General features: G+C 50.6%; 1 protein-coding gene across 2 annotated transcripts in view; it reads left to right on the forward strand.

The window, feature by feature from the left end:
• CALY (calcyon neuron specific vesicular protein) overlaps window positions 1-9,916 on the forward strand; it is a 42,825-nt gene extending 32,909 nt beyond the window's left edge. For both annotated transcript variants that reach the window (XM_073353108.1, XM_073353107.1), the window contains exons 4-5: window positions 2,185-2,298; window positions 8,647-9,916. In XM_073353108.1, the coding sequence (XP_073209209.1) occupies window positions 2,185-2,298; window positions 8,647-8,850 (318 nt within the window). In that variant the 3' untranslated portion in view covers window positions 8,851-9,916. The remainder of the gene's footprint in view (window positions 1-2,184; window positions 2,299-8,646) is intronic.
• Window positions 9,917-13,591: the final 3,675 nt, after the last annotated feature.

Below are 13,591 nucleotides of genomic sequence, written 5' to 3' on the forward strand. Positions count from 1 at the left end.
ATAAAAACCAGGACCGTGACCTAGTCACATTCAAGTCATGTACCTGAATGCAGCATGCTCTGGTAGTGGGGAATTCCTGCTTCCCGTACGGAGCTCTGCAACACGTCTAAGCATCAAGGTGAAATAAATGGCCATGGGATCCACGTAGCACTCACCTAGCATTACCTAGGAATCACAGTGAAGGGAGTGGGCTGGCTGGCCACTCTTTGGAGAAACAGAAGGGGCTGTGTTAGAATCCACTGGGTCTGCCAGAGCAGTTGGGTCTGTTGGGGAGTGGAGGAAGCCCAAGTCGTCTTCAGAAGCTGTGTGACCCTCACAAAGTTTCCACTGGCTCTGAGTTCCACCTGTGAGTTCCTCATAAGTCTGGGAGCTGCAGCACATCCCCGCACGGAGCGGGGTTGCGGGGAGGTCGGTCCCAGAGCTGGGTGAAAATTTCCAGTAATTATTTTACTGAAAAAAGGCAGATTTAGATCAACCAAAACATTCTGTGAATTTGTGTTGAATTCGCTTAATTGTTTTGATAAATAAAAATCCCTCCAAATAAAATGTTTCCTTTTGAGACGACGTCTCATTTTGAAATGGATTTCAATTTTATTTTGGAAAAAAAAACAACTGAAAAAGGTTAAAGCTCTAAAAATGAAACTAAATGTTTAGTTGGACTCAAAACCATTTTTGGGGAACATTTTGGTTAGGGCAGCGAACTGGAAAATCAGGTGTTTGCAGAGCTCTGACCGTGCCCTCATCTACAGTATACAACCCCTGTGGGATCAGGGAGTTTGCACCGGTGCGGGTGATGGAGAGGCCAGAGGCTGAGCCACAGAGGCTGGCTCTGCACAAGTGGCACAATCTGGAATGGGCAGAGATGACGCAAGAGATCCCTGTCTTCACTGTCTGACTCACACCTGGGCCCTGGTGCTTTAATGCAGCTGTAAATAGCAGCTCTCACACTATGAGTCACAGCCAAAAATAGAACTTCAGAACCAACAAGCCAGCCCCCACAGGAAGCTTTCTGTTGGAGGAAGCAGTGAAAGTTCTTTGCAGCCACTGCTGCAAATAACATCAGACCTTGCACCGCCCAGAGCCAGCCAGGCAAGGTCTGGAAGTGAAAATGAGCCTTCTCTTGCTGACTTTCTCTCTTCATATCCACGCAGACTGGGTGCCTGGTCTTAGCCGGTGTGCCTGAGGCAGGTGCTGTGACACTGCCCGTGCTCTGCAGCACCAGCAGCAGCGGGCATTTCCATCCCATGCTGTGGAAGGAGAAGCGGCTTTCTTGAGCGATTTATAAATGATGTCACACACGTTCTGTCAGGGCCAGTTCCTGGGGGCCGTTTCTCCCCCAGCAGGGTATGAGTAACTTGCCAGTGACGTCACTCTATCTACTTATCTTGGGTCGACATGTATTCCCCACCCCGCAGCTGCAATGGCCATTTGCTTCCCTCTGGAATCCATAGAGACCAGAAGGGACAGTTCTAACCATCCAGTCTGTCCTCCTGCCCACCACAGGCTAGTGAGCCCCCCTCCCGCCAGTGACTCCTGCAGGCAGCCCAGAACATGCAGTGGAGTTAGAGCAAATCCCTTTGAAAGAGACATTCTTTCCAGACTCCAAGTGATGGAGAACCCTCCATGTCTCTAGGTGAGCTGTTCCAGGGACTAACTAACCTCCATTTAAAATGTGCTCCTTATTTCAAGTTTGCCCGGCTTTAGCTTCCATCCACTGGATCTTGTTCTCCCTTTTCTGCAAGATTAAACAGCCCTCTATTATTAGAAATTTCTGCCCCAAGGAGATACTTGTAGACCATGATCAAGTCACCTCTTAACCTTCTCCTAGATAAATGAAACAGACTGAGTTTCTTTAGTCTGTCACCGCAAGGCAGGTTTCCAGACCTGAATCATTTTTGTCGCTCTCTTCCAAACCCTTTCCAGTTGGTCCAATTGATCAGAAGTCCAGACACCAGACCTGGACGTGGTATCCAGTGATGGTCCCACCAGTGTCATATACAGAGGTAACACCTCCCCTTTTGCTATAAGGTCTGTGTGGACACCTGGCCTGGCTATGATGGTGGTCTCATCAAGGCAGGGTACCCTCTCTCATTGTCTGTCAGTGCCTTCAGGTTTGGGGATTTTTGCCAAAAATTTTCATCTGGGTTCATGCCAGTTGTTCTGTTTTGTTCCCTTTCCTTCCAGCTGACAGGGTTGATTCTCATCACGGTGGCCTTCCTGGCCTGCCTGCTCATGCTGGTCATGTACAAGGCGCTGTGGTATGACCAGCTAAGCTGCCCAGAGGGCTTTGTGTTTAAGGTAAGATGACCCCTGTCTCCCTCCGGCCTGTTTCAGTTATCGCCTTACTGATGGTGGTGCTGGGCAAGGAAGAATGCTGCTATCTCCTCAGTGTCAAATGTTTGCGTTATGCTGAGCCCAGGCTCGTGTATGGGCCCCAATCTTGCCTGGTACTGAGGGCCCTCCGCTAACCATGCTCTCGGCTTTGCAGGATGAGCTCCCTTTGGGACTGTTGGGAGAAGGCCAATTGCCAAACCCCGACACTGGCCTGTCTCTCCCAGTAAGTGTCTTGTAAGCAATGTTCACATGGAGGTGGAGTTGAGCGTGGGTGAGCGGTGTAACCAGCTGGTCACAGCCGCTGGCTGTGTTCTTCCTTGGGACACCCCACATCCGCAGGCATCCTCCAGAGGGACCCCGGCAAGCATCTGACCTGCAGAGCAAAATGCCTGTTCCTCTTGACTGGGGCGAAGTGTCCCATGAGCGATCTGAAGGAGAGATCTGCTGATACAATTTGCCCAGTGGTACAAGCATATGGATTGGTGTAGCGATTTGCCTACCTTCTTCTGCTACTGCGATGCCCAGAACTGAACTTGGTGCTCTTGTGTTGTACCTGTCTATCCCCAGGGAATCTGAATCAGCTCCCTCTTCTGACTTGATGCCCTTTTGTATGCAGCCCAAAACGTAGGGGCTGTTTTACTGCTTTGTGTGGCAGCTCACTGGGGCTGTGCTTTCCAGCACACTTCTAGCTCTCCCTCCAGGGCTTTTTTCCAAGCTCACGAAAGCTTATGCTCAAATAAATTGGTTAGTCTCTAGGGTGCCACAAGTACTCCTTTTCTTTTTACTGAGTACGTGTGTATCACACCCTCTCCCAACCACTGGTTAGCTTGCATTTGCCCAGGATCAGTCCAGTGTGTTATTTCTCCCCCTTGGCAGCACTCTGGCTTTGTGAGCCATTTGCACACCATTGCTGTACACACCCAGACTGGCCTCCAGCTGGTGCCCCTGCTGGGCGATTTCAGAGCGCAGTGCAGAGGTGCAGGATGCCACTAAGACTGGCCCTTTCCCAGTGGAAACATGTTTACTGCTTTGGGAAAAGAAACCCTGTGTCTGTGCCACAAGCAGCAGAAGCCAAGTGGGTGGTTTCATGGGGCGGAATATCCCCCCATCTTCAGGCCGGCAGGCTGTGACTGCTGGGCAGCTGAGGTACAAAGGGCGGGGGGGGAGGGGCTCCAGGGTGTGGTGTTGGAGCAGAACTCTCCTTGTGCTTCCTCCCGGTGAGCATTGACTCCTGTAATTGGCCTGTGGGGGGGAAGGGGGGAGGGCAGAATATCAGAGGGATGCAGCCTGCCATGTCGGGCTGGGGGCGGGTGGGGGGCAGTAAGGAGAGACCATGCCGAGGGCCCAATTCAGTGCAGGGCTTTTTGCCAGTGGAAGCTGGTGCTGACCCAGTGGGAGGAGCCCACCTGGAGGAAAGTTCACAAGGAGGGGACAGCAGTGGCACAAGGTGCCAACAACTCCGGTCCTGCCAGGGGCCCATGGCCACCCTCAGTGCTGCTGTCTGGGGAGGGGCATGGCCAAGGCAGCTGGGGTAGGGCTGGTCAGAAATCTTTTTTGATGGAAAATTGGGGTTTTGAGGGAATGAAATATTTCATGGGAAGTGCCTGGTTTCCAAGGAAAGGTCCAGAAACGGGCAGCCTGAAAACCAAAATATTTCCATTGTGAGGTGCTGCCAAGGTGCCTTGTGGGCATTGTAGTTCGGGTGCCTCTAGCTTCCCATTCTCCTCTCTGGTCAGGCCACATTTCCCTAAGTGAGGGGTGTGAAGGTCGAGTGCTGACGTGCTGTGTGGGTGGGGCGGCACATGCTCACGCCGTGAAGAGAGCACTGTGAAGCTGGGATGAACTGTGGGGTGTCACCCAGATACCCAGGCTTCCCTCCTCTCTCGCTGATCACACACTGTAACCCACCAGCCAGTGCATTCGCTTCGTGTCCCCCTCCATGCCCAGTCCACACAGGTTATGAGTCTGTGACAATCCGAGCCTGCGGAGTCTGGCTTCTCAGCCCAGGCTACAAAGATTCGTGTTTAGGGGCTGTGCAGTAGGCAGCCTGGCAGGTGTAATGCAGGGCAACCTGCTGCTGCAGCCTCCCCTGGCGGTACCTAATTCTGGAAAGTCCAGGAGAGGCAGGGAGTGTTTCGGGGAGTGATTAATGGCACAGAGGGTGCCACAGCAGATGACACTAAGCTGCGGGGAGAGGTAGATACACTGGAGGGTAGGGATAGGGTCCAGAGTGACCTAGACAAATTGGAGGACTGGGCCAAAAGAAATCTGATGAGGTTCAACAAGGACAAGTGCAGAGTCCTGCACTTAGAATGGAAGAATCCCATGCACCGCTACAGGCTGGGGACCGACTAGCTAAGAAGCAGTTCTGCAGAAAAGGACCTGGGGATTACAGCAGTGTGCCCTTGTTACCAAGAAGGCCAATGGCATATTGGGCTGTATTAGTAGGAGCATTGCCAGCAGATAGAGGGAAGTGATTATTCCCCTCTATTCGACACTGGTGAGTCCACACCCGGAGTACTGCGTCCAGTTTTGGTCCCCCCACTACAGAAGGGATGTGGACAAATTGGAGAGAGTCCAGTGGAGGGCAATGAAAATGATTAGGAAGCTGGGGCACATGATTTATGAGGAGAGGCTGAGGAAACTGGGGTTATTTAGTCTGCAAAAGAGAAGAGTGAGGGGGGGATTTGATAGTAGCCTTCAATTACCTGAAGGGGGGTCCCAAAGAGGATGGAGCTCGGCTGTTCTCAGTGGTGGCAGAGGACAGAACAAGAAGCAAGGATCTCAAGTTGCAGTGGGGGAGGTCTAGGTTGGATATTAGAAGGGTGGTGAAGCACTGGAATGGGTTACCTAGGGAGGTGGTGGAATCTCCATCCTTAGAGGTTTTTAATGCCCGGCTTGACAAAGCCCTGGCTGGGATGATTTAGTTGGGGATTGGTCCTGCTTTGAGCAGGGGGTTGGACTAGATGACCTCCTGAGGTCTCTTCCAACCCTGATATTCTATGATCCCTCCAGCTGACCGCTAAACAGGGAGAACTGCTCTTTCAGTAACTTTCCAATGGGATACAATGTTAACAGACACAGAACTGAATGAGGCATGTCATTCAGCTACTCACACCCTTCTGAAGGGTCGACCTAGAAGCAGTCCCAGCACCATAGCTTCTCCCTCTGATTCTCAGGCAGGGGCAGCTCCCCTTCTCCTCAATTCTGGGAACAGCTCAGCTACTCCAAAGCTGGATGAAAAAAGTGTGAAATTAGCAAACAAAAACTACATTCAGTGGCAGTTAATGTTGCATTAAGACTTGTCACTAACCCAAACCCTTTAAATGTGACCTCATATCTATTATATGACCAAATCAGCCCATCTGACTGTCACACATTCCATGCATTTGGGAACATATTCTGTCTTAACACAGCTGAGATCACTGGTAAGGTTTTGTGTTAGATGCAAATTTGATGCCGTTGGGGCCTGTGCAAGTATTGGCTGAAGATGGAAGTGAGCTCTGTGGAGCATTGGAGGTGGCAAGGAATGCAGGAATCTTCCCACTTAACTGCTTATTTCCAAGCTTTTAAGTTTTTGGACGGATGGGATATGTCCTGCATCAGCCTGAACTGTCACTAAACATAGATTTTGTTTGTTGTTAACATGTATGATAAGTTACACACATCGATGCACAGACAGACAGACACACACAAGTTAAAAGAAAATTAAGGTTGCAAAGCCAAGCACTCAAAAGTTAGGAAATGCCAGAATGAAGACTGCCTGTACAACCTTAACTCTGCCCCCTTGTGCATATGCATTCTGATACAGTTTGTAATGATGTGATCACAGACTATTTTTTCCACAGGAGGCAGTGGGGAGATGTGAGGGGATGGAGCATGCTCAGTGGGGGCAGAACCTTTGGAGATTTGCCTGCTAACATCTATGAAGTTTCTATGGAGCATGTGTGAAATGCGATTTTTTGAAGGTTTATAACTTGGCCAAATTTAAAAAAGAATTTGCTAACCTGGGCAAAGCAGTTCTCTGAAACAGCTGAACTGTTTTGACTGAAATTTCCCTCCCAAAATCAGCCTGAGGCAAACAGCTGGCAGGGGAAATGTCAGGCCTGCTTGGCCAGCGTGTTGAAAAGAGTGGGAGCTGTTGGTTTGTTGTGATGCTTCCCCAGCAACAGGCTCAGGGAGCAGTGGCAGGGGCAGGCTGTGTTGGGCGCTCCATCAGCACAGCACAGACTGGCCTGTTGGGAGGCAAGTCAGCCAGGTGAGGGGTGGACAAGGGCAGGCCCCAGCTCAACATCTAGCCCCCTGGAGAGTCCCAAGGGTCAGAACTATGAGGGGGCATCTAACCCAGCTCATTGGGACCAGTCTCAGATTCCTCCTGTATAGTGTGCCATGCAAGACCCATAGAGCTCGGGGTGATACTGGGGGTCCTGGCCCCAAAAACTGCCCTGGCCTCAGTGGGGCCGGGATTTCAGCCCCGGGGTCTTTTGGGGGACTTGTCTGTCCCCAGCAGCGTTTGTGTGGGGATCCCTGCCTAACTCCAGCAAGTCCTATGGGACACCATGGGCTGCCCAGTTCTGCTCAGCCAGTCTGTGGAGACTGCAAGGTGCCCAGCAGTGGCCCCCTTCCCCCACCCTCCTCCACTTGGCCAACATGGACAGCATAGACCATCTTCTCATGGGTCCCTGAGCACAGGGTGTCCATCTTCTCTGAGGGCTTCAGAAAAGGGGCAAAAGCAGGGAAGATGCACTGAGCTGGGATCCAGGAGCGCATAAGTTCAAACCTCACCAATTCCACTCACTGCTATTGATATCTGTGTGCATGTCACAGCCCTGATTATTGGCCAGTGCTGGGTGCCTCGGCTGCAGTGAACAATCACATGCCCATTACAAACAAAGGAACTGAGAGCTTGCTGGAGAGGCTCCCCCGCCATGTGACAGCACTGCTGGGGCAGAGATGAGGCAGAAGGTCCCCCCGTCCTTCCTTCCCCCTTTAGCCCCCCTACCCTTCCCCATCTACCTCCCAGACCATGTTGCCTCCCACGCTGACACCGTTGAAGCTAATAGTCTAGGTTTACCCCACTCAGGCAGGCAGGATTTGGCCCATCTAGCACATTAAGGACATCTGAGGCCTCTCCCCACTAGGATAAAAGGCAAGTTTTAAAGACACGCTCCCTAGCAGGCTTGAACTAATATGTTCTCAAACTATAGGGCAGCCAGGGCAAGTTGCAGTTAACACGTGTTAGCTGGTCAAGGTGAACCCTAGCGGGGAGCCACCAGCAAACATGGGTTAAAATGCAATCTGCCCTGCCTGCACGAGAGTTTTAAACCAGGTTACTTCAAAAGGGCTGGCTGCCGTGTTTAAACATACGCTTGCTGTCCTGGCATGGAAAGGCCCTATCTGACGTAGGACAGCAGCCGGGATCCTGCTACTAAATCACTTAGAGGCTTTTGAAATTCCCCACTGTGCTCCTTCCCTGGGCGGGCCCAGCCTTTCTCTTGTCCTAACTCCTGCGTGTGCTTCCTGTGGGGAGAGTGGCTCGATGAGATTGGGGACCCCTCAGAAGCTGGAACCAGCTCTGCATAAGATGTTTGCCGTTAAATCCCAAACTCAGGGGAAATCACCTGGCTTCAGGAATTTGGGATTGTCAAAAATTCTCAGTTGAAATGATTTTTGACAGAAAATGGGGGTTTGGGCTTTTCAAGAAAAGTGCCTGTTTTCTGTGGAAAAACCAGATACTCCCAAAATGAATATTTCAGCATGGGGATCCTGATGCAGGGCCTCAAGAGAGTTGTAGTTAAGATGCCTCAGGTCCCAACTACTTCATATCTTCTATGGGCCAGGCTCCCTGACCAGATAATATCTCCCATAATGCAACACAGCCACGAACTCCCATGATGCGGCTGCCTCCCAGCACCAAGAGGGGGATCATGGGGGACGTAGGCAGGCAAGGGAACCCAGCATATATAGGGGAATGGTCACCGCGGCAGAATTCAGAGCCCACCCACCCTGTTTCCCAGCTCGGACAATTGGACAGGGAGCAGAATTCTGCTTCCTGGTGCAAACCAGAGGAACCCGTGTTGTCAGTGGAGTTATGCCAGTGTAAAGAGATGCCGCCCCAGGGAGTGGATCAGCAGGCACTGCAGTGGGTTGAGCTATCTGCATCCTTTCTCTTGCCACATGGAAGAGCATGACCCAGCACAGTTATTGGTTACAAGGGAGCTTGGGGCCCAGCCAGTGTCACTGCTCCCTCTGCTCTCTAACCAAAGCCTGCAGGTCTCATTTGCTCATGGCATTTTCTGCTCTTTTCCCCAGCACAAGCACTGTACTCCCGCCGCACTGGAGATGTACTATTCGGAGCAGGAAGTGGGACCCCAAGGAAGTCTCTACACGGCCATTAACCACTTAAATCAAGGCAAGAAAACCATCCCTGAACTGCCATCCCCTTGGTTACCGGTCATTAATGCCTTGAAGGAAGGTGAGAAAGGCAAAGAGGATCCGGCTGGCATTCAGCAGTAAGGGACAGGAGCCAGACACACCTGGACTGTGGTTCCGGGAGTGCGTGTATTAACTTCAAGGAGAGTATTAACCCATTCAAAGCTAGTTTTGTGTCCCAAATCAACCAACAAAAAGACAATGCTGAAAGGGCGCCTAGGGCAGGAACAAAATTGTTTTCTTTCTGGCACAGAGAAGAGATTTTGCTCCATTCTGAGAGATGCCCCTCCCCCAATCTCTTGAGCATAAAAACGTTGTCTGAACGGTTATTCTTTGCTTTTCTTTATTTCTGTGTATTTATAACGGGGGCTGCAGGGGGAATCTGTCGGCGCGGTGCCCGAGTAGCCATTAGAACGCCATGCCATGCCAAGGCTGAGATGCGTTTTTCTGCACCTCCATGGATAATTTGAGATGGACTGAAGTAATACTCTTCTTCGTGCTATATAGGGGTTAGCTTTTGTCTGCACACATTGCATTAGCCCCAGAAGGACCTTTCGGTCCCTGTCCAGTCGTGTTTCGTTAATGGTTTTTTGACACGGTGGTTGCTGAGTGCCCATGACCACCTTCATGGCAGGAGGGAAGAAAATAGGCTATGGGCACACCACAAAAACAGCAACCTTTTAGAGCAGCTAAGTGCTTCAGCGTTGCTATCCAGTGCTGTATGGAGGCAAATGTTAACACGCATTGCACTTTAATTTGAGTTAAGCTTTTAAATGTCATTTATGCTTCGCTAGTCTTGGTTGCAATTTGATTGCTAATTACCAGGCTAAATCTGACACCATTTAATTACATTGCTGCTGGCTAGGGTACCTTTTTTGTTTGGTCATTAACACATCTTCAAGGCTGTAGGATCTGGTTGGTGTGAAATCATTGTACCACTCTCGTTTGCACCGTGTGTTTGTCTGTGTGTGTGTGTGTGTATACTGATTTTAGGCCCTCGCGTTGTGGAACATCATTGGCGATTTTACACCACTTTGTACATTTTTATAGAGATTGTGATTTGTCACCTTGCAACAAAGCATTTCCAAGTGCCAAAATGAATGTGGTGATCAGCAGCTTTTCTGTAAGTAAAAATAAATGTTCATCTTCACCGTGGCTTATTCATTCTTCTCCCGGTTGTAATTGGTTTGGGGGGGGGGGTTTGAGTCTTTCTTTGCAAGAACTCAGCAATGCTGACAGCTGTGCCAAGTCCAGCCACCTAACACGGAAGTGTAAACAGTGATAATCAAATTCACTGTCACTGCAGCATGGTCCTGTGTCAGGAGCCCAATGCAGTCATTGCTCTGGCATGGGGAAAAGTGCCATGGAATTTAATAGCTTCAGAGCTAGATTTTAAGGCCAGATGGGACCATTCTGATCACTCAGTCTGACTTCCTGTATAGCACAGGCCAGAGAGCCTCACCCAGTGACTCTTGCACCAGCCCAGAACTCCTGGTTGAACTAGGGCATGTCTGATTTTAAGGAATGCCCCACACAATTGTCCTCCCTGTTGAAACATCTGTGCTGTTAAATATTTCATTTGCACGCCCCCAGGTTCTTGGTTTTGGGTTCAATGCAAATCTGAAAAGGGCCAGTTTTGCTCGTTTGGAGTCTGAACCCAGACTCTGTCCAGACTGAGCCTCAAAATCAGAGCCCAAACCCTGGGCTTGCCCTAATCTATATTCAAACACTTCCTTACTCCCTTTCTGCTGTAGGAGTTGCTTGTACAACAGAGTGGTTGGGAGAATGCCCAAGGAGAATCAGCCTCCTCAGCCTTTCCCCAGTAGCAACAGGCTCTTAGCACCTCTGGGGCTGCCAGGTGCCACAGAGAAGGTTTACAATGCTGCAGGGTTGTCAAGATTTTTCAGTGCATGCCGCCGGGTGGGCTGTCTCTCTCTCTAACCTCTGGCTTCGTTCGTTATTATCCACTTTTGGAACTAGAACAAAAGTCATCCATGACCGTAACACACTCCTGGCTCTGATGCTGCACAGCACTGAACAAAGGAGCCCAGTATGGTCACTCTGTTTCACAGAGAGGGGGTGTGGAGAGGTAGAACTCGAACCCATGTCTCCTGCCTTAGCCACAGGCCCACATGCTGCCTGTGTTCTTTAGCTGTTCCCTGGAGTGATGGAGAACCCCTAGCTCCATGGTGCTGACCCACGTAACAGCTAATGCAATAATATGAGACCTTTCCAATCATCAGTGTGCCCTCTAGGGCCCAGTACAGTGCGGCAGGGAAAGAACAAACACTCCCTCAGCCAGCCGCTAAAGTCACTTCCTGCACCTTTGGAGTTTGTCGGTGGGTTCTCCATCTGGTTTTCATCCTTTGCCAAAGATGACAGACCAATCCAATTGCACTCCCTCCCTGTGCGCAGACAGAAAGGCTTTGAGCTGTACTTGGCAGGGAGACTTTCCGAGTCTTGGTAAAAGAGCCCAGCTTCTTGAGTCCGCTTTTGACTTTGCATGTTTTCATTGGTCCCTCCATATGGTGACCCAGAAGGGAGTCTCTCATCATCTTCCCCTGGGCTTGCAGCCAGGAAGAGCCCACTCTGGGTCTATCATTCACCTGTGGGGGAGACACCCCGCTCTCTGCAGTGATGGGTGGAGATCAAGATTCCCTGTGAGACCCTCTGGTCTGTCAGCTGTCTTGGATGTCCCTCCCCAATAGGGTTAGGTATCATTCACGTTTACATGGAAAACTCTTCTCCCAGCATCTGCTGAACTCCTTGTCCCCAAAGCAGAGTTCAGCGTGCTTGTGCCAAGTGCTGGCCGAGCTGGTACAGTCATGCAGCAGTTGGGAGCAGGGAGGTTTCAGGCAGGTGGGAGATATGCACAGCTTGCAGAAGTCTCCACTTCTTGCTCTCTGAAGAGCACCATGCAGGTGCCCCAAGAAGGGCTGTGGCTAGAACACGGCTCCCCTTTGGAGTTCCAGGCATAATCCACACAGATCTGTGCTCTGTCCTCTTGGCTGCCTGGTGAATGAGGAATAGAGAGCTTTGGCAAGAAGTTTTTTGCACTGGATACAGGTGGCCTTGTTGAACCTCAGGACTGGTGGAGAACCAAGAAGTGACATATGCTGGTAGCTGCATTTTGTCCTGTATGCAGAGATTATAGCTACAATTCCCAGCAATCTCCCCTTCTTTTTCTCTTCTGCAGAAGTTCCATGGACTTGCACAAATTTCAGGCCTTCTTAAATAAATAGTTCACAGTGGAGCAAGGTAAATAGCAGGGTCCCCCAAGGATCTGCACTAGGACCAGGGCTGTTCATCTGGAAAAAGGGGTAAACAGCAATGTGGCAAAGTTTGTAGATGTCCAAAGCAGACTGTGAAGAGTTACAAGGGAGGGGTCTCACAAAACTGGGTGACTAGACAAAGTGGCAGATTAAATTTAATGATGATAAATGCACATTGGAAAACATAATCCTAATTAGAAAGATAAGGTGGGTGAGATAATATATTTTACTAGACCAACTTCTGTTGGTAAGGGAGACAAACTGTCGAGCCACATGGAGCTCTTCTTCAGGTCTGCTTTCCTATTAGGCAAAATGGTTAAGGATGCAACCCCATGCCCTGGGTGTCCCTAAACCTCTGACAGCAAGAAGCTGAGAGTGGATGACAGAGGACAGATCACTCGATAAATTGTACTGTTCTGTTCACTCCCTCTGAAGCTGCTGGCACCAGCCACTATCAGAAGACAGGATACTGGGCTAGATGGACCATTGGTCTGACCCAGTCTGGCCGTTCTTATTTCTTTCTATGTACAGTTATATTTACATGTAAATAGACAGGAAATGGAGATAGGTACCTGATACTCCATGTAATGACATGAGTGCAGTAAGAAAGCAATTTGAAGTACTCTGCTCAGAAATATACACTAACAGAATACAATTATAGATGTGAGTACATGGCCCAGTCAGGAATTAGACAGGAACAAAGGTTTACTTTCAACTGCAGTACAATTTCCAAGGGGACCTTGTAACACTTAAACATCAGGCCTTCTTCCAGGAGTTGTTTCTCTAGCTGTGCCCAGGGCCATGTCAGTACAAAGGAAATGGAAGTATCTGCCTGGGAATTCCATGTCAGTCTAGGAGAGTGTGGTGGGAGGGTGTGACAGGTTTCGGTCGGTCCTCCGAGCCCTAAGGGCGATGGAGAGCTATGGTCTCACTGGCAGGCCTCAGCCACACCTTCCGGGCGTTGGGGAATTAGCGGGGAAGGTGTGCCGGCCAGAGTCAGTAGCGCACCCCTCAGGCCGGGGAGCGCCGGCACGAGTCAGTAGCATGCCCCTCAGGCTGGGGAGCGCCGGGGTAGGGGAACGCAGGCCCACCCAACTCCACTGCGTTCCAGCCCAGGGCCCTGACAGTGGCGGGAGGCGAAAGTCCCGCCGCTGGGTCAGCGGGGCCGTCCGTGCCCGCTGACCAAACGCACGAAGTAGATCCAATCCCTGATAGCTGAAGAGCCATGCACTGCAGCTTAGCTCTCCAGCATGCAGTTCCTACACTTCCTTCTTTCTCCAGAAAACAGGGGCGTTAACATGGAACACTATTCACTTCTTGAGTGTGGGACTCCTCCCTCTCTGAGCATCGCCCTTTTATACACAGGCTCTGTCCTACCCAACCCACAGAATGTCATAAGAATGGGGATCACATACTAAAGCCCTCCAGCTACATACGCATGTAGTCCGTGCCTCCATGAGCTGTCCCTAGGATTGCAGGCATCCGGTTTTCGAGCAGAACACCCAGTCGAAAAGGGACCCTGGCAGCTCTGGTCAGCACTGCCGACCGGGCCA

Source organism: Lepidochelys kempii, chromosome 7 (genome assembly GCF_965140265.1).
Source record: "Lepidochelys kempii isolate rLepKem1 chromosome 7, rLepKem1.hap2, whole genome shotgun sequence".
NCBI classification, from domain to species: Eukaryota; Metazoa; Chordata; order Testudines; family Cheloniidae; genus Lepidochelys; species Lepidochelys kempii.